Source organism: Oculina patagonica, chromosome 6 (genome assembly GCF_052425735.1).
Source record: "Oculina patagonica isolate OP01 chromosome 6, crgOcupat, whole genome shotgun sequence".
NCBI lineage: Eukaryota > Metazoa > Cnidaria > Anthozoa > Scleractinia > Oculinidae > Oculina > Oculina patagonica.
The window spans coordinates 12,904,971-12,924,189 of NC_135763.1; the positions used below are offsets into that span (position 1 = coordinate 12,904,971).

Sequence of the window (19,219 nt, forward strand, 5' to 3'; positions counted from 1 at the left end):
TTCAAGTTTTGCAGTTGTTTGAAACGCGAGTTGTAATTTTTAAAAATTGAAAAAAAAAAGATAACATCATCTTTATTGTTTTGCCACTTTTAACGCATTTGAAAAAAGTCAGTTGTAGTTAAATAAATAAATACCATTTATTTTATCATATTCTCTCCATAAATGAAATAAATATCTCTGCAGTTTATGTTGCAACAAAAGTACATCTACAATACAATTCAACTTGACATATACGCCCTTATTCCTGTTCTTTACATTCTTGCGTCGGTGAAGACGCATTCATAAATAGATAATATTAATATTTACCGTGAACGCAAATTGACTGACTTGACATCAAGTCAATATGTGATATATTACATGTTTAGTAAGTTAAAACGGACCCTACGGTTCCTACTTGCTGCATTATTTGATTTGTTTTTGTTATTTTTTGTCGATTTCCAAACTAAATCCAACCGAAGACCCAACAACCGCACGTGCAACATGTTGGCATGGATTTCCGTTGCCATTGTCTCCGTCTTCCAGATTTACTTAACTGGCCAAGCAAACCAATAAGTAACTTGTTCTCTGTAACTCTAGTCACTAGTCAATTCTGGGGGCCTAATCTAATAATCTTGATAATCTCATAATCTTACTTCCTTGGCAATTCTGGTTTTCTCATATCGGAACAATAGTATTGTGCGAAATGTTTGAAGTCAACGGCTTCGTTATATCACTTCAATGAACAGTGATGCAGTAGTATTTTATTGCGTAAGAACCCTTCAATACCCTGTTCTTGGTCCAGAACACGTGATCAGGAAATGCCACGCATGCGCCTCTGCGCTACATTCCTTGGAGATAATCCGCTAGAGGTGTAACATATGATGGATTTTGACCAATGACGCGACAGAAAAATTACTGGTGGATTTTAACCAATGATAAAACCAGAATTCTACAACTACCAAAACAAACTCGAATAAGAAGATAATTAAAATCATCGCCCGAAATTATACGGTTCAAGTCACGAGACTCGAGCCGCAAGAAGAGTTGTACCCCCGGATAATTTACACATTAGCCTCTTAAACTCAAGGAACTCGCAGAGAATCCAAGGTTTTGCTCTGTTCCATTTCAGGGGGGTCCATGATCCCCTCCACATACACGATCTGGTACTGCTTGCATCTCATTTGCTTGAGAGATCGACGCAAGTGCCGTAAGCCCGAGCTGCTACTCTGAATGTCTTCCAAGAGGCTTTGCATCTGTTTGGCGGAATGAGAAGGGTCGAACAACAGCAGATAGAGGCCACCATCTTTCCCAGAATGCTCCTCGACCCCAATCACCAGCCGGCTATGGCCTGCAATGGAGAACACAAGATTCAAGAAAAAAAAACAATTCTGAGTTGTTCTTTAAATAAAATGACACAACACAGTATAAAATTTAAAAGGTTACTCTCGTCGGCAACGGAAAAACTCAAACTTTTTGCGGGCCCAAGAGAGGCCCGCAACCCTAATCTTGACAGTGACCAGCGGATTGCGTATGACGCGTGCGCGCCACGTTTATAAAAGACTAGCTGCAAAGCGGAAGTTGAAAATTTTGTTCTTCCACTAAGAACGATCAGAATGCGAAAAATGTGTCAATCACAACAGTTTGTCGAAACACCGGAAGTTGAAAATCTGTTCATAAAGACGATAAGAATGCGAAAAAATGTGTCAATGTCAACAGTTTGTCACATAAGATCGAGGCCTCTGTCACATGGAAGAAACATAACGTTTTGCAGACGTTGTTCAGGCGTTGGTTTTGAGAAGATTTGCTGTGATTGTATCGCAGGTAAACCAGAGCAAAACGAATGATTCCAACAACAGTTATTTAATCTCGAAAAATTCCTTACAACACTGACAACATAGCGAGTTCACCGACAGAGGAAAATCACATCTTAAGTGCACCGCGTGCTCGATTAAATCATGCATTCCTCGCGTGACGCGTTACTTTTGTCCAGTGATTTGTCAATTATCAATCCGTAATCTTCCACCATGAACGGTTAATGCAAAAGGATCCGAAAATGTATCGTTCAAACACTGGGAAGTTGAGAATTTTTTTTCCTCCACAAAGAACGATTGGAATCCGAAAACAAAAGTTTGTCGAGGCCCGCACTTTCTAACTTGTGGTTACCACTAGTTTTAAAGTGAACAAAAACATCCAAGAAACGCTTAACTGCACAAAGAAGCATCTTTGTGAGGGAAGCCTATTTCATAGAATTTAAAACTGCTATAAGCACCTGGCTTCAAAACTATTTTCATAACTTCTCAAAGTTTTTTTCTCCTCCGGGAGATTGTTCCTTTTTTGCGGGCAGTTTTCAGACGTGGTCCTATAGAAAGTTAACTTTATGCTGGCAAGGCAGTGCTACTAAGATTTAAAGGCTGGTTTTCACTAGCGACGAAGTCGTAATCGGAGTCGTAAGACCCAGGGGGTACTCCCTATAATGGCCTATACGGGGAGGCTCCACCCAAAAGGGGTGCCTTTTTCAGGCTTCAGGTATATAAAAGGGTAGGGATTTCACAGGTTTAGGTATATGAAAGGGTAGGAAATTCTGTAATTAAGATATTTAAAAAGGCCTTTAAATTAAATATTTCGAAACAGACGCAACTTATGGCTGTATCATCTTAAAATATTAAGCGCTACATAAAAATGTCAAGAAAACGTCCTGTTTTAAGTATATGTCGTGTCGTGTAGATATATGAAAGGGGTACCTTTTTCTATAAAAAGGTATACGAAAGGGTTGCTTTTTCTGTGAAAATAGTATATAAAAGGGTAAGGGGTTGGACCTCGGGGCGAAACCTCCCCGTTTAAAACTTTTTTTGAGTGCCCCCCCTCCCCACCCCGGGCCGTAAGAGCTCTTAAGACCAAGTGAGAATCGGAAATTAGAGCCGTAAGCGTCCTAACCCTAAGGCTTGTGAATCCGACAATTTAGTTTTCACTGGTTCATAAGGGACGGAATCATGAGCGGAATCGGAAACGCTGCTTACGACTCCGTTAGTTTGATTTTCACAAGATCGTAACGCGCTGCGCTTCGGATTAAGGGACGGACCATTATTTTCTTGGAGGGGGGGGGGATGAAAAATTTTCCTCTGCAAACTTTTTTTTTCAGTTTATGCACCTCTGCAAACATTTTTTTTTCGAAATTCTTACTATTTTTTGTTATACATATCGTTTTTGCAAACAATTTATTTTGTCTTTCCAGGCCCTGCAAACAATTTTTTTTCAATATTTTTCACCCCCCCCCCCCTCCAAAAAATAATGGTCCGTCCTAAGACTCCGTCGCTAGTAAAACTTTAATGTTATTAACGGCAAACCTTGATGTTGAAGGTAGAGAGGAGGTACAGAGGTTTGTCTGAGAACTGAAGAGCCCACAGGGAGTGCAGAGGAGTTGACGCTGTAGCTAAAATACCGCTTTATCCACGCAAACATCTCTGGGTGCGTACCATCACAGCCAGTTGCTTGGTGAAAGTCAATTATCTTGGCGCTGAAAAATAGAAGTACTTTATGAAAGGGAATTTTCATGAAAATCGCTTTAATTTAAGTCGCGATAATTTTTGTTAACGTTAATTTCCAAAACCCTAATTTCCATTATTATGGCCCAAATTTCTCGATACAGTCCAGACGTTCTTGACTGCAAGGAAAAAGCATTATTTTTTCAGGGTGGAAACCAGCCGATACTGAAGTTTAAGAACATTGTTTCGTTAAAGATTATACGCCTAGTGTTGAAATAAACTTGTTCCTGTTGTTTCAACAATTTTTTTCTTTGTGTACGTAGATGTTACCCCCTCTCTCGCGTTAATTTCCTTTATTGGAAAGTAATATTTTCTTCAATTCGCGTTAATAAGGTAACACTTGTTGGAACAAAACAGTCGGAAAAGAAGTAATAGATTTGGCTATGAGTTCTTTTCGGCAGGAAAATACGAACGAAGAATGCGGTATTATGAGCAAACCCCAACACAAAATCACAAGCCTTTCCCCCACCCAAACCCTATCAACATTTCAATGACTAATGTTACTCTTTCCAAAGGAAATCGCTAATAAACTTAAAAGTTCTAAAGCAAGGGGTATTCCATGTAAAGGCTTTAGAAAAAGGGTATTTTTCAGACTCATCCAGAAAACAAAAAGAAAAGTAGTGGATACAAATGGATAAATGCAAGGTACCCCTTTTCCCTGACTAAAAAAAAACCCTGACTTTTCCCTGACCTTGAAGAAATTTTTTTCTCTGACCATTTCCTGACCTGTGGCAACCTTGCACTCTAATATGGGTACCCTGTGCTTGTATCTCACCTTATCTGAAGCGATCTCAAGACAGCAGCTATTTCTGTAGCTCCAATCCATTTCCTGGTGTTGATCAGTTTGCAGCCAAGCTGTTCAGAACCCTGCCTGTCAAACCCTTGGTGAAACAAAAAAAATGTGTGAATACTGTTAAATATGTACAACCCTTCAGTCAAACTTAAAAAACTACTGTGAAATCTGCTAAACCGTGATTACTAGAAATAATCTGGAATGTCGTGTTGCAACCAATCAGAAGCGATATGAAAAGACGAGAACTGTAATCATTTGCAAAGCCAGAAAAATCATAGGTTACCGCTGCCCTCCCCCCCTCCCCATAAACAGTGAACCTCTCTATGGGTACCCACGGTCTTCGTTTTCTTCACAGTTTTTTTTTGCAAATCTTCGTTTTTTTAAGCAGATTATCGTTTACGGATTGAAGCGGTTTAAACGTTTGGGCCTTGTAATTGCTTCATGTGGTTTCACAGCCACAGTGACTGTAAACCACCGTTGTCACTGAAATCGCAGTGAAATGTGGTCAAATGCCAAAATTCAGATATTTTCTGTAGTGTTTTAATACGAGGTTTTGACAGTTTCAATCTGAGTGTTTTTAATTTGATCACGCAAATTTTGGTCAATTTCAGATCTTCGCTTCACTTTTGACATCTTCGTTTTTTTCCGCGGTGATCTTCACGTTTTCGATTTCCTCGAAAATACCCATTGAGAGGCTCAACATTTTGTTAACTTTGTCCTAACAGTTTGTGAGTTTACCACTAGGTGGAGAGAGAGCACCGTTGCCCAAGAACACGACATATTATGACCCAGCCAGTGTTTTTAAACACTTTAAAAAGCGTTTAAAGTGTTTTTACCACTTGTCCAAGCTGCCTCTATAAACTGTTGAATCCTTGGTATGGATGGAACTTTCTCACCAACTGGGTGAAAAATGCAAAAGAACTCTATTAGTTTTCTAGTTATTGCTGTTTCTATATATATCTAGATTAAAAAATCTCAAATTGATTTTTTTGCATTAATATTAAAACACAAACAGTGCTATTAATGCACTGCTGATTGCTGAATGGCTTTTTGTGAATGGTTTAACACACTTGGGTGTCATCTAAAGTGGAGGGGGACAGGGGGCGGGAGCCCGGGAGAAAAGGGGAGGGAAGCGGGAGGAGAGAGGGCGGGAAGCGGGATTCTTAAGGTGGCGGGAACCGGGAAAAAACGAGTGAATTTCGTAACATTTCATTATATTTTGCAATGGACATGGAACAAACAGGAGAGAACAGCTACAGAAAGGGGCAGGAGGCGGGAGTAAAAGGTACGGGAAGCAGGAGGTTCAGACCCCCCTGTCCCCCCCACTCTAAAGTCTTGAATGTTAGGACCAATCACTTTACTGTGTTGATGTAAATGAGAAAAAGGTTTACCTACTCAACTGTAGGTCAAAGTCATGAAGTAATTCTCCAATGTCAAGCACTGCTTTTTATACATTTTCAGTACTTCTTCATAACAAGATGTTTTTGATTAGGTCCACCATACTCTGATCTTCCTGCCTCAAATTTGTTATAAAAAGGCAATAAGATCAAGGATAGGAAGTTTTCAGTTTATACTCACTACTAAACAAAACTGGTCTGTAGACGTCCATTCTTAGAAGAGCAGAAATCAACATTTGCAGATTTCTGTAGCCGCAGCCCCATCCAGCATCACCCACAGTACTGGCAAAATGATCAGTGTCTATTGCAAGCCAAGCAGCCTTAGTACCACTGACTCCCATCTCATACCGATGATGAAGTTGAGGAATGATACCTTACAAAAAACCAACGAGTAAAATTTTATTACTAAAAAAGATGCTAATTTAACAAGCCTAAATAAATGTGAATTGTGTAGTTCCAGAAAATATCCATACTCCCCCCACAGAAGGGATTGGAAATTTCCTGCAGGGGGTGGTCTCAAAGACCAAAAATTTTAAAGAAATGTATGAAATTTAACTGGAATTTCCAGGGTGGGGGGTTCTTTTAAAATCCCTTCCGTGGGGGAGGCATGGATATTTTATGGAACTACACATTGTCAGGCTGGGAATTGACCCTGAATATTCATTGGTACCTTAATTACAGAGGAACTGTAAGTTAAAGTAACCTGCCTCGCTCAAGAACACACACTGTAAAGCCAGCAAAATTACAACCAACTGAAGTAGAAGTACAATCAACTCTTGCCTTGTGGACACCTCCCTTTTACGGACAAAATCCAGATCCCCGGCAAAAGTTATAGAGGTTTGAATGGAAATGACTCCCGCTATTACGGACCCTGGCTAGTATGTATTACGGAATTACGGACACTTCCGTGTTACCTACATAACAGTTTTTATTGTTTTAACTCTCGCTCGATAAAGCAGACGCCATGAACTTCTCATATAACATGATTACGTAAAATTGCAGTTATTTGTTCGTTCTTTGTCAAAACACACTTCAAAAGACTTCTGGAATATTTATTTTTGCACCAATTTCTTCAGTAACTGTAGAAAATACTTTGCTTTTACACTTCAGCTTGGACTTTTCCCTCCAGACTCTTTAGGAAAAGTCAAGCCCTCATGCATCCTACATTCCCAACAACTGCTTAGAAGCCTCACTACTGCTGATAAGCTTATCATAGTCTAATATTATTAAACATATGTTAACGGTGCTTTTTTTTCTCACACCCTGCTATGATGGACTCTCACTATTACAGGCACAAAACGATGCCCCAAGCTTGTCCGCTATTATAGCCTATAACATTAGAGTTGACTGTATATATTAAGATCTTGCTACAATTTACCTCTGGTACAAGATTCTCCACTATCATTGTCTGTCATGAGTATTTTCAACATTTCTGCTTTCCTGGCATAGTAATCGCCCACAGATGTCTTGCTTTTTGCCACGTCTCTCTCCATATGTCGACTGTACTGCGTAACATAACCACCAGTGGATGTCATACCATACATGGCCTTTTGATGTAAGAAGCAAAAGAAAACCATCTTTCATAAATAATATTTAGCACTTCTTAGAGCAGTTTTCAATTGAGTGTCATAAAACCAAAATCACTCTATCCAATCACAAAGGGTACAGACAATCCAGTGAACCAATGAAAACTGGAAGCAAATACATGTAGCCGGCTGGCGGCACAAAGCCAGGGAAAACGTGCACGAGCGAATCACGATTGGTTTTGGTTTTACTTGTGATTGGCTGAGAAAGTGGTTGCAACTTGCAACTTGCAATTGCAACTTGCTCACCCATGTTTTCCTGCACTACATGTGGTTTGATTGGTTCACTGGGCTTTCTTTGTCCTTTGTGACTAGCAGATTCATTTGATAACTTTGGTTTCGGTTTCATGAAACTAGTAAATAAAAATTGCTCAATTTTTTTGTCATGTATCACAGAATACATTATGATTTACTTATTTCATTGTATCACAGAATGTTGTTCTCAAACCTGAAGCTTCTTCAGTTCCTCTTCCTCTTGAAGTCGTTGCTCTTCTTGTTCTCTTCTTTGTTCGCTTTCCAGTGCTTGAGCTAACATGTGGTCATCCCATTCACATGGCTGGTTCTCAAGGCGTTCCATTTCCTACAGGACAAGAAACAATACATAAACAAAGCTAAGGGAGACTGTATTTACTTTAAATAACCATCATCCTTCCCTCCATACATAAAATTACTAGTACATTACTGTACTCATGCAAATGCGAAATACTATTTAACAATTAGACGGCAAGCTCAAGGTTTCTACTTAACAATTAGACGGCGAGCTCGAGGTTTCTATCGGCTGATAGTTGGCGAGGGGCGAAGCCCCGAGTCAACTATCAAAAGCTGGTAGAAACCGAGAGCGAGCCGTCTAATTGTGTTAGCATAGCCCACTGACCGATCTATTAAACACAAAATATAGCTAGAGTTGATTTATTGAATGTTTTGATTGATAAAATTCAGCGAAGACTAAGCGCGCGCTCCGAGAGCCTTCTACGGATCGATAGTAGGCACCTGTTTAGCCAATCAGATTGCACGATTACCAATAGTAGGTCAGTGTGGTTATGCTAATGGCTGATAGTTGGCGAGGGGCAAAGCCCCGAGCCAATTATCAAAAGCCGGTAGAAACTGAGAGCGAGCCGTCTAATTGTGTTAGCATAACCCACTGACCGATCTATTAAACTCAGAATATCGCTAGAATCGATTCATTGAAGGTTTTGATTGATAAAATTCAGCGAAGACTAAGCGCGGTCTCCGAGAGCCTTCTACGGATCGATAGTAGGCACCTGTGTAGCCAATCAGATTGCGCGATTACCAATAGTAGGTCAGTGTGGTTATGCTAACAGCCATTAGTATACATTAGTATACAACTTCACGTGAGCTCGGAATGTATAAAGAGAAATTATACTTCACTGAAGAAATAATTGTTAATTGTTAAATTAGAAGTACTTTTATTAGTGAGAATTCTACTAAAACAAATTATTAGATTATTCATCCTCCGTTTCTATGAGGTGATAGTCGATTCACCCTGTTGCCTCAACAACTATCACCACATAGTTCTAACTATCATCAACCATTGTTCAAATCGGAGATCTGTTCGAGTTAATCTTAATTATGTTGATTACCACAGAAAAATTTGTCTTCTTTGAGGAAGAATTCAGTTTTCTAATCTTTTTATAATAAATATATATATAATTGCTTAACTCAGAAAATGCACAGTTTTGGAAGGACAGTTATATTGGCACATAATATTTGGGATTTACACAAAATTTATAAATTATTGTTGTTTTATTTGGTAAAATAATAATAAAAAAATATATTAAATAGGAACTTGCAGTAGCACATCCAGAGAGTGGTTATTAGTCCACTCTTTTATAGATCAAATTTAGAATTAGTGTACAGTTGATTTTTTTTGGAATGGAGGAGACCCAGATAACCCAGAGAAAAACACTTGGAGCAAGGATGAGAAAAAAAAGTGAACTTTATTTGTTTTTAATGAATATGGTTACAAAGTTGCTTGCCAACTAATCGAGGTGGGGGCAAGGGTTAAAATTATAAATGTTCAAGGTTTTCACACTACAATCCAGAAAATGACAAAACGAGATACAAACAAACAAACTCAACCCATATAATGATGCCAAGTTAAAGATTCAGACCTAAAAACAATAATAATATTAAAGATGTATTTGTCAACAATGACACAAGCATGAGACAAAGAAAAATTCTGAGTACCCGCAGGGAATTAAACCCATGGCCTCCCAGATACCAGTTGTGCGCTCTAACCAACTGAGCTACGACAGACTCGTGGTGAGCTGGGCCATTTACCAGGTTGATATGTTTTTTTTTTTACCTGTTTTTCAAGTTCCTGAGCCAGTACACTATCATTATGTGTGTATAACAGTGGCATGTCATATTGCTCCTGCTGGTGAAATGGTACTCCCAACAAACTGCTGTTAGTTGTGTCATTGATAGCTTGATCTTCCAAGGTGTGTGCGAACATGTGATCATCCCAGTCAGACGTGGAAACTTATAGAGAAAATATCAATTGAATTGAGTTTTTTAATTGTATCATTTCATGTAATATTATTATAAACATTTTTCTCCTCTTTTATAATGAAACAAGCTAAGGTTGAGGCAAAATAAAATATAAATAAGTATGTGTTTGATTTTAATAAGGAGATTAGAAGATTTATATGTTTTTATTCTCCTTTGTTTTAGAGGATTAAAAAAATAAGTGAATTGATTATCTGTTTAGTATTTAATAACAAGATAAGAAGTTTAAGTTTTTATACTCTTTTACTTTAGAAGATTAAAAAAAGTGGTCTTAAAAACAAATTATTTACTTTTTACTTTATATAATATTTCCTTTAGTGGACACGTTATCCAAGGCAATTCTTTTAATACATTATTTATCTCCGAAAACAAGAAAAAAGTTTATTTTAAAATTAAAACTAATACAAATTAAAGTCATTTATTGCTTAAACAAAGTGAAATGATTAAGCAAAAATGATAAAAAATGTCAAATAAGCATTTTGTAACATAACTTATATTAAATAGATTTAGCCAAGCCTAAAAGCGGAGCTCCCCGGTAATTTACTTTGCCCTTTATTAAAATATCTGAATTCACTAACCGTAGGCATAAAAAATAGTTAATGAGCCCGCAATCCAATAGGAAAACCATCTTTCGGTCAGCGGTCAACTTTATAAAAACGCGTTACCTCGATGAGTTATACACCTGAGCCCGCGATATGATCACGTGATACTGGTCAGCGGATACCTTGTATTGACAGCTGTCAATTGACCATAACTTGGATGCCCAGTAACAAATAGATGAGGGTTTATCTATTTCTGAAGTGCGCAACACCGTACGTACACCGTACGACATACTCGCCCGCGAGCCATGCCGCTAGCCATGATGACCATGAAAACTCAAGTTCATGGTTTTCCTATTTCTGTGAATTTTCTATGGGTATGGGGCTCCGCTCTGCGGCCCTTCGGGCCGCTGTGGAGCTCCGCTACAAATTATTAATTTTAATTTGTTTAATTTTCATGTTTCGTGTATCCTTTATCTGTTCAAGATAAAATTTGATAAATTAACTTCTCAGTGTTTATTTATTATAAAGCAAAATTTGCCACACTTTTAGTCATTATTTTTTTGTGGTAACTACCATATTTTCTTTAATAACATCGCTGCCTCCAATTAAAAGACCCTCCTCTAATAATCACCTTATTCTGAAGTAAATAAAAAACCCTCTGATACTGTTTGTTCAAAGGGTGGAAAATGCAATCAGGTGGATAACATAATTATGCAACCTTTGAACAATCAGAACCTGATTCACAACGAAAAGCTTTTTTAAAAAAGACATGGCTGTTTGATAAATACATCCTAATCATAATAAATGGATATTGCTTCAGTGACAAATTCACCAAGTGTGTGTACCAAGCTTTTGACTAGAGATGAAAAGTCTTGGGTGCCACTGTCTTCTGGTAAGAGACTGAGAGTACTTGTGCCATTTTAGCGAACAATTTCTTACACCTTGCTGAAAATTTGAGCTACTGATTTGGTATTATACAGTTTCTAAAAATATGTAAACTCGAAGCAATACATGAAAACAAAAGTATATGTAAATATCAGTACTTCTCCCAAATTCTCAAATTTTGTAACTAGGAGTACTTGAGACCAGGTTGTGTTTGATGAAACACATCATTCAGTCTTAAGATTGGGACCCAAAATATCTTTGGTCTGGAGTGTCGTTGGATTCAGCAATAGCAGTTTGCTAAGTTGTTTATATTGATAACAGTGGAAGTTATAAGAAGGTATTGTCTAGCACAGCATATCTGTTTATTTGCTTACATGGTATAAATTCTGTGCCAGCAACCACTGATTGTCCCTCTAAGCAAGATTGCTTGGCTCTGCCATCTAGTACAGGAATTTAAACAAGCTGCATTTAGAATTTAAATAGTAGTTATAACTTATGTCAGAAAGATCACTTAATTTTAATTTATGATTTTGCTTTTAATTTAGTCAAAACTTGTCAACAACAATAAAGATAATTAGCTGAAGTTGTGCTAATTATTTCTGTTAATTGAGTTTTACGTTTATTTACAAGTTTTATGACTCTTTAATTAACTCATTCAAAATCAGTTAAATATTTTGTATCGCATTTTGCAAAAAAGAAACGAAAAATAGCATTTATATGATTGTTAACTCGAGTGATCCTTGGATTAAAATATTTATGGGAAGCCATTTCATAAAAATATAGAAAGCAATTTTATTTGCCGCTTATGACAAGACGAAAAAAATGGAAAGTAAGTTACCTATCTCTTGACATTTTCCATATGTACATGTCCGAAAATCGGCTGAATCAGAAAACCCTGGAACTAAAAATCAAACGAAAACAACCATCTTTACATGACATGAATTAACCCATGTACCTGCTAGAGGCTTTTAAGTCAATTTTTTCTCGTCGTCAAAACCGAAATCGCGCTTCGAAAATGCTTGTCTTACCTTCTAAATCATCGAATCGATTCGTCTCAGAGGATGTGGACGGCTGCGTGAAATGCTCCTCCACATGAATGCCGATGTTTTCTTTTGATACGGATGTCCCGCAAACAGGGCAAATCGACAAAGACGGAGGAAGGTCGATGTCATGACGATATAACTCGTCCCGCCGTCTTTTCATATCAGCTGATGCGACCTCGGATCACGAGAACATCACCGCAAGCATATGAATATCATGCTTTCGGTTTGAGAAAGGATTTAAAGAGAAAAAGTGAAGTAGAATTTCTTGAAATCACAACGAATCGCTCGACTATCGCGATTTGCCACCAGTCGAAAGTCACCAGGCGTTACGTTCAAGTTTGGGCATCATAACGAGGCAGACTTGTGCATTTGGCATGTCACCTTGTCACGCAATAACAGGAGTCATGTGTTGCGTTACAGTATGGTGCAAAACACGACGAAGGTTCACATGCTTGACTGTATTTACTATTGGAAACAAATTTATTAATTTTTAGAATAAAAACAAACTGTAGAATCAGACTATCTACTAATCAAGGACCCATCATCATTTTTACGCATTCTATAAAACCAAATTGATTGTGCATTTCTAAACCGGGTTCTACTGAAATCAAGAAGACTTTCTAAAAGTAGTTCGCTCCTCGTTTCCGGTCCGCGCGGTCCGCGTTCGAGCTCTCGTGCTTCGCACCATAGTTAGTACTCACTATGTTCGCACTCGCTTTCGCGCTCTGTGAGCTCGACTTGTAAGCAAGTCTATAAATCAAGATCAATCAAGAAACTTACGTAGGCAACACAACATTCATTTTCTTTTTTCCCGTTTTTTTTTAAAGATTTACAAGTTGATTAAAACAATTCTTCCCGGGGTATCCAATCGAACAAAATCGAACCAAAAATCAATCGAACCCAATCGAACACCAATCGTTCGATTGGGTTCGGTAATCGAACAAAATCGAACATCTATTTTGCTGTGAGTTCGATTTTCGAACCAATCGAACATAATCGAACACAATCGGATTCGATTTTGTTCGGAATCTTTCTCTTGATAAGTAAATCACGCAGGACTAATCAAAATCAACTTTTATTGAATGGAATAAATATAAAAACGTCCAAATATCGAACTGAATGTCAATGTTTATTAAATTATATGGTATCCGGTCGTTTCGAGACAAAGTCTTTTCGAGACAAGTCGTTTCGAGACAAGTCGAGGTGGATTCGAGACACATGTGAAGTCGATTCGAGACAGACTGAGACACATGTTAAGTCGATTCGAGACAACTGAAATTGTTTCGATAAAAAAGTAAACTCGAGAAAAGATCAGTATATTAGTTTGCGAATAAGCTATAATTCGCCGAAGCGACTCGATCGATCGACGTAAATAATTCCCAGTGCTCCATCTGATGCTCGATTTAGGGAGATGTGACTTACCGCATAAAATTTGTGATCCCATCACACATCACATTCCTTTCAACAAGGCATAATTAATAGGAAGAAAGAAGTTGTTACAGTTCATGCGAACTCAAGATATCCAGGGTGGACCTCGGGCCGAAAATGATATTATTATCACACGGTATCAAACGGTATCACAGGGTATTACAGGGTATCACAAGGCATCACAAGGTATCACACAGTATCACAAGGTATCACAGGGTATCGCACGGTATCACAAGGTATCACACAGTATCACAAGGTATCACACAGTATCGCACGGTATCACAAGGCATCACAAGGTATCACAACATATCAAGCGGTATCGCAAGGTATCAAAAGTATCACAGGGTATCACAAGGTATCACAATGTATCACACGCTATCACAGGGTATCAAGCGGTATCACAAGGTATCACACAGTATCACAACGTATCACAGGGTATCACAACCTATTATAAGGTATCACACGGTATCTAAAGAGTCACCATTCCTTTTGAAAATCCATTTTATGTTAAATACAGGAGTCTTGCACCTTGGTGGGAAGTGCAAAGTAAGAACATAAGTAATTAAATAAGGCTACCAAAAACGCCCGAAAAGTCAGAAAAATAAACAAAGTTTACCTGAAAAATTAAGCAAGACACCGCTAGAACATAGAACAATCCAACACAACTATTTTCGAAAAACGCGCCTACAAAAAGTGGTTTCTAATTTTTATTCCATGTCGACACCTGAGGATACACAACCAAATCACTAAGAGAGACGGATCAAAAACAGAAATATGTAAGAATAGCAATGGAATGGACTAACTTCTCAATAAGTGTCAATACTCTCAGACTTAACCTTTGCCCTCCCTCACCTGAAAGCAATTAGATGTGTACCCACCTCTAGTTTCATTAGGTTTTCTAGGTTGTGTATTTAAGGTGGCTCCATAGGGTTTCTTGACCGCGCGAGGAATGGGTACGAAAATGGCGCGAGCTTTAAATGCAGGCAAATCAAAACAAACATGGCGGCTTCACGCGAGCGTGAAATGTTTTGCGAGAAATCGCGAAACTTGCAACTTGCCAATGAAATAACACCCGTGCCTGCCTGTGTTGAGAAGAAAAATGAGTGTACAACACCCCAACGAGGTTTTTACAACGCCCGCGATGTTTCTGGCCGCTTTTTTAAAGTTGACAAAGTTCGTACGATCGAAAGCAAAAAAGAAAAAAATAGAAAATTATTCCAAGGGTTTAGAAATTACAACGTCAAGAGGAAACTGCAATTTGACAATGAAACCCAGGAAAACGAACCGCCTACAAAAAGAATGACACGATCACTTGAGGTTTGTACTTTTTTAAAAATTCATTATTGAATATTTGGTGCGTGTCTTGTCCTATAAATTATCGGCCCACCTGTGAACGTGCTTTATTAATTTTAACCTGGGCAGAATGCAGCTAAGAGGGAGGAAAAAAGACCGAAAGGCTCCAGACTTATGGATATGGAGACTCTTACAGAGGGTCTAAAAGAATGCTCTTTTTGTCATCGTGGTAAATATAGTTTTATTATTAATATTTTCGAATGTAACAATTTAATTAAATATATACTTTTCCCAAGTATTTCAAAAGTTTACAACAAACTGACCTATCTTTAAAGAGATACCTATTTCAAGAATCTAGAGAAACTGCCATGTCTTGCAATTGCTTTCAGTACCCGAAACTTTCCAGTTGAAAGAACCACCCTCATATGTACTAGAATCCATTCATTATTGATACAAAATTAATAATACTTTGGTTTAGGACAAATTATCAAATACCAATATGCTCAACAGGAACAGGAACCAGCGTTCAGTCTCTCCCTACAATGTTGGACAAAACTTTTCAAGACACAAATTTCAAATCATTTAGCCCTATGAAACAATACCGAGTAGGGGATTATTCATTACCTGCATGTAAATTAAGAAATTTGCATCAAGTGTCTGATATGTGTCCCACTAGTTTTGTCCAAGACTGTTGATAAAATTGTAAAATTTGAACTAGCACAAGCTAAGCATGGTACAACCAGAAGGCTACATGAGCTTATTAGTCACATTGTCTCTCAGGAAGCAAACATACTCAGGAAATCAGCCAACTAAAATCATGCTTGAGTGTCAGATATAAGCCAACTGTGATAGAATTGTTTCAAGTTCAGAATGCTTACTCTGTACTCCAAGTACTTATTTTACAAAACAGCAAAAAAGAAATTTATAAGTATTAAAGTTCAATATGAACAATACATTTAAAATACATCACATCCCATAATAAAAAGTCTGACTGGCTGGAATATCTGGATTTTTTATTGTTTACCCCCTGATTAATCACATTAGTAATTAGCATTATAATAAAAACATCATGGCAGCAATCTTAAGACTATGAGCAGTCACTTTTTTAGTCTGTCAAGCATGAAGCAAAAAAATAAACGACCCTGCAAAAAAATGGGGATGAGGCTCACCTTGCCTCAGCCCCATTTTTTGTAAGGTCATACATTTTTTTTGTTTACGCTTGACGGACTCTGCGAAAAAATAAGGAAGTGCTCGTAGTCTAGCAATCTTGGACAAGGCTGATAAGGCACAATAATAAGAGAAAAATACCCAGCGTACAGATTTTTTTTATTAGTTTACAATGGTGTTTTTACACAAATTTGTAGGTCCTTTGTCCCTAACCAATATTGTATCAGAAGAACATCAAGGCTTGGCAAGTATATTAAATGTCACATGCAACCACTGCAAAGCAGTAAACACAGTAAAAACTTCAAAAGAGCACAGATCTGGAGCAAGGGGCCCATTGACTTATGATGTTAACACAAGAGCTGCTCTTGGATGTCTGCATGTTGGAGTGGGCAACACTCACTTGAACAATTTACTTTCCACCCTTAACATTCCCACAATGAACTCATCAACTTTTAAAACTCGAGAAAGGGAAGCTGGAAAGGCTGTAGAACAGGTAGCAAAATTCAGTTGTCAACACTTTTTAAACATGGAGAAAGATAAAGCAGTTGAAAATGGTATTGAGCCTGATGAAAACAATTTGGTTTCAGTTTCCTGCTCTTATGACATGGGCTGGCAAAAACGTGGGCGAGGCTTCAATTCAAAGACTGGCCATGCAGCAGCAATGGGCCTTTCCACTGGAAAGGTCCTAGATTACACAACAAAAAGTAAGGCTTGCCGTACCTGTGATGAAGCGAAAAAGGCAGGAAAACAACCTAAAGAACATGACTGTAGAAAGAATCATTCTGGGTCCTCTAAGTCAATGGAGCCTTTGTCTGCAGTTGAACTTTTTAACAAGGTGACTGAGTCAAACGTGAAATTTTCTACATATACAGGGGATGATGATTCAACAACTGAATGTCACCTTAAACAAAATGTGCCCTATGGTGTGGAAAAATGGAGCGACACTGTTCACACGAAAAGATCTCTCACAACACGCCTCTACAACTTGAGCCAGCGAGGAAAATTCCCAAACAGTTCAGTTTTGTCACAAAAAGTTATTAACTATCTTGTCAAGTGTTTTACGTACTGTGTTGCACAAAACAAAGGGGATGCTGCAAACATGAAAATTGCAATTCAAAGCATTGTGCCTCACGCTTTTGGAAATCATACTGGCTGTAGAGAGACCTGGTGTCGGCACAAGAAAGACCCTTCAAACTATAATCACAGAGATCTTCCCTATGGCAAAGACCTCCAGGGTGACAGCCTTCAATCAGCACTGAAATCTCTGTTTGATGAATATAGCACAGACATTGTAATTAGCAAACTGGCACCTGCAGCTAATTCACAGCGAAATGAGTGTCTAAACAGTGTGGTGGGCACAAAGAACCCCAAAATTCGCTATTATGGGGGAAGTGAAAGCAGTGATTATAGAGTTTCTTGTGGTGTCGCTCAAGCAAATGTAGGTTACAAGTACATTCCTCAAACTCTAGAAGCACTTAACATAGAGCCAGGATTCTTCTGTGAAGTTCATTCCTTAAAAATGGAAAAGAAAAGTTCGATGGACAAAGAAAGAAAATCAACACTCCCGTTCAAAATACGTCGATGGCAACTAAACAAACAAAAAATTTCAGAAACCTCAAAGAAAGAGGCCAAAGAGGGTTCCATGTATGAAAGTGGCATTGGATTGAATCTGGACACTTCCGAGACAGCAAGGCAGTCGAACACTTCTGAACTCTCGATCACTGAATTTTATTGCACTGCTATCACAAAAGAACAACAAGTACAGTACGAAAATGTGGTTCCGAAATATACCCCAAGACCTACAATTTACAAGGAAAAATTCGACGACAGTAAATGTTATAACTTTGTGTTGTTTGACACCGAGACAAATTCGACAGGAAAATCAGCAGAAATATGCCAGCTCGCCGCCGTGGATAGGTCAGGCAAACAATTCGCATGCTATATTCTACCAAACAAAGACATAGATTCTTATGCGTCAAAGGTAAACAAACTTACAGTCAAAACTGTCAATGGAACCCGTCGACTTCTTAAAGAAAATCAACCTGTGGTAACCTCACCCTTAGCTGAAGTTCTTAAGCAGTTCGTAATGTTTTTGAAGGAGAGCACGAATGCAGCTTCCTCACAGACCACAAAACCCGTTTGCACAGTCTTGGCAGGACACAACGCCGCGATGTTTGATATTCCAGTGCTTCTTCGCAATGGTGGAAAAGATTTCATCGCTGAGCTTAGTTCCATCAATTGCATTCGCTTTGCAGACACTCTGACACTCTTTAAATCACTGATTCAAAGCAAGCACTCTTCTCTCCTCGATGCCGAAGGTAAATTTCCAAAGCCAAACATGAGTTCTCTTTACGAACACGTTTTTCAAACCACTTTTGACGCCCACGACGCGGTAGCGGATGTGATCGCTCTTCGGAGAATATTGTTTTTGCCAAGACTGGCTTTGTCTGATGAACTGCTGGTCAACAGAAGCTCGGTAATTTCTGTCAAGGATGCCGCAGAAGACATGAAATGGCTTGACAACCGTCATCAGCGACTCCTGACTCTTCGAGGAAAGCTCTACAACCCAGGAAGTGCGGACAGCCCAATAAAACAAACAATCGCCGAGAAAATTTCAGGAAGTGGTCTTGGATATGAGGATCTGAAGAACGTTTTCCAACAATTTGGACGGAAAGGTCTTGTGTGCATTTTGACGAGGCCGCCATTATCATGTCACTCGCCAAGCCGACCAAGGGTTACCAACACGATGAGAATAGTCTCCGCGATTGTGAAATACTTTGAGCAGAATTTCACACATTCTGCTACATGAAGGATTAAGGTATGTCTCCAACTAACCTTTGTGTTAATAGATATTCGTACAAAAACGACAACAACGGGAAACGCTCGTCTGTAAACATCAACTCGTACCTGGAAACTCACGTGGTTCAAAGATCACGCTTGCGGCCGGCGCATGCTCAAATAGCGATCTTGGACATTTTCTATTCTGATGACGTAATTATTTCGGGGCGAAAATAGAAAATTTCGCCTGGGATTTACTA

At 38.5% G+C, this 19,219-nt stretch overlaps 2 protein-coding genes and 1 pseudogene across 3 annotated transcripts; 2 read left to right on the plus strand and 1 right to left on the minus strand.

Annotated features, from left to right (window-relative positions):
- Window positions 1-118: 118 nt before the first annotated feature.
- LOC144657097 (zinc finger-containing ubiquitin peptidase 1-like) lies at window positions 119-13,010 on the minus strand. 2 transcript variants are annotated; one of them, XM_078517390.1, is made up of 11 exons: window positions 12,279-13,010; window positions 12,089-12,151; window positions 11,625-11,690; window positions 9,621-9,796; window positions 7,743-7,874; window positions 7,090-7,258; window positions 5,893-6,084; window positions 5,151-5,213; window positions 4,297-4,402; window positions 3,324-3,493; window positions 119-1,327 (listed from the first exon to the last, which is right to left on the minus strand). In XM_078517390.1, exons 1-11 carry the CDS (start codon window positions 12,451-12,453, stop codon window positions 1,062-1,064), a joined length of 1,578 nt encoding a protein of 525 aa, XP_078373516.1. In that variant the 5' UTR covers window positions 12,454-13,010; the 3' UTR covers window positions 119-1,061. The 2 variants fall into 2 exon arrangements, with proteins under 2 accessions (XP_078373516.1, XP_078373517.1); XM_078517391.1 differs by lacking the exon at window positions 11,625-11,690 and having other exon boundaries at window positions 12,279-13,004.
- A 1,639-nt stretch (window positions 13,011-14,649) lies between these two features.
- Window positions 14,650-17,763, plus strand: LOC144658088 (uncharacterized; annotated as a pseudogene).
- Window positions 17,701-18,990, plus strand: LOC144657856 (uncharacterized). Its single transcript, XM_078518217.1, has one exon. The coding sequence runs from the start codon at window positions 17,701-17,703 to the stop codon at window positions 18,988-18,990; it is 1,290 nt and encodes a 429-aa protein (XP_078374343.1).
- The last annotated feature ends 229 nt before the right edge of the window (window positions 18,991-19,219 follow it).

Excerpts from the sequence above, each read along its gene's own strand:
- LOC144657097 (XM_078517390.1), bottom strand. The coding sequence starts at position 12,453 with ATGAAAAGACGGCGGGACGAGTTATATCGTCATGACATCGACCTTCCT. Across the intron at positions 7,259-7,742 it reads AGGAACTGAAGAAGCTTCAG|GCCATGTATGGTATGACATC; the intron begins GTTTGAGAACAA and ends TTACATCAAAAG. Across the intron at positions 4,403-5,150 it reads AGAGGCAGCTTGGACAAGTG|GGTTTGACAGGCAGGGTTCT; the intron begins GTAAAAACACTT and ends TGTTTCACCAAG.
- LOC144657856 (XM_078518217.1), top strand. The coding sequence starts at position 17,701 with ATGGAAAAGAAAAGTTCGATGGACAAAGAAAGAAAATCAACACTCCCG.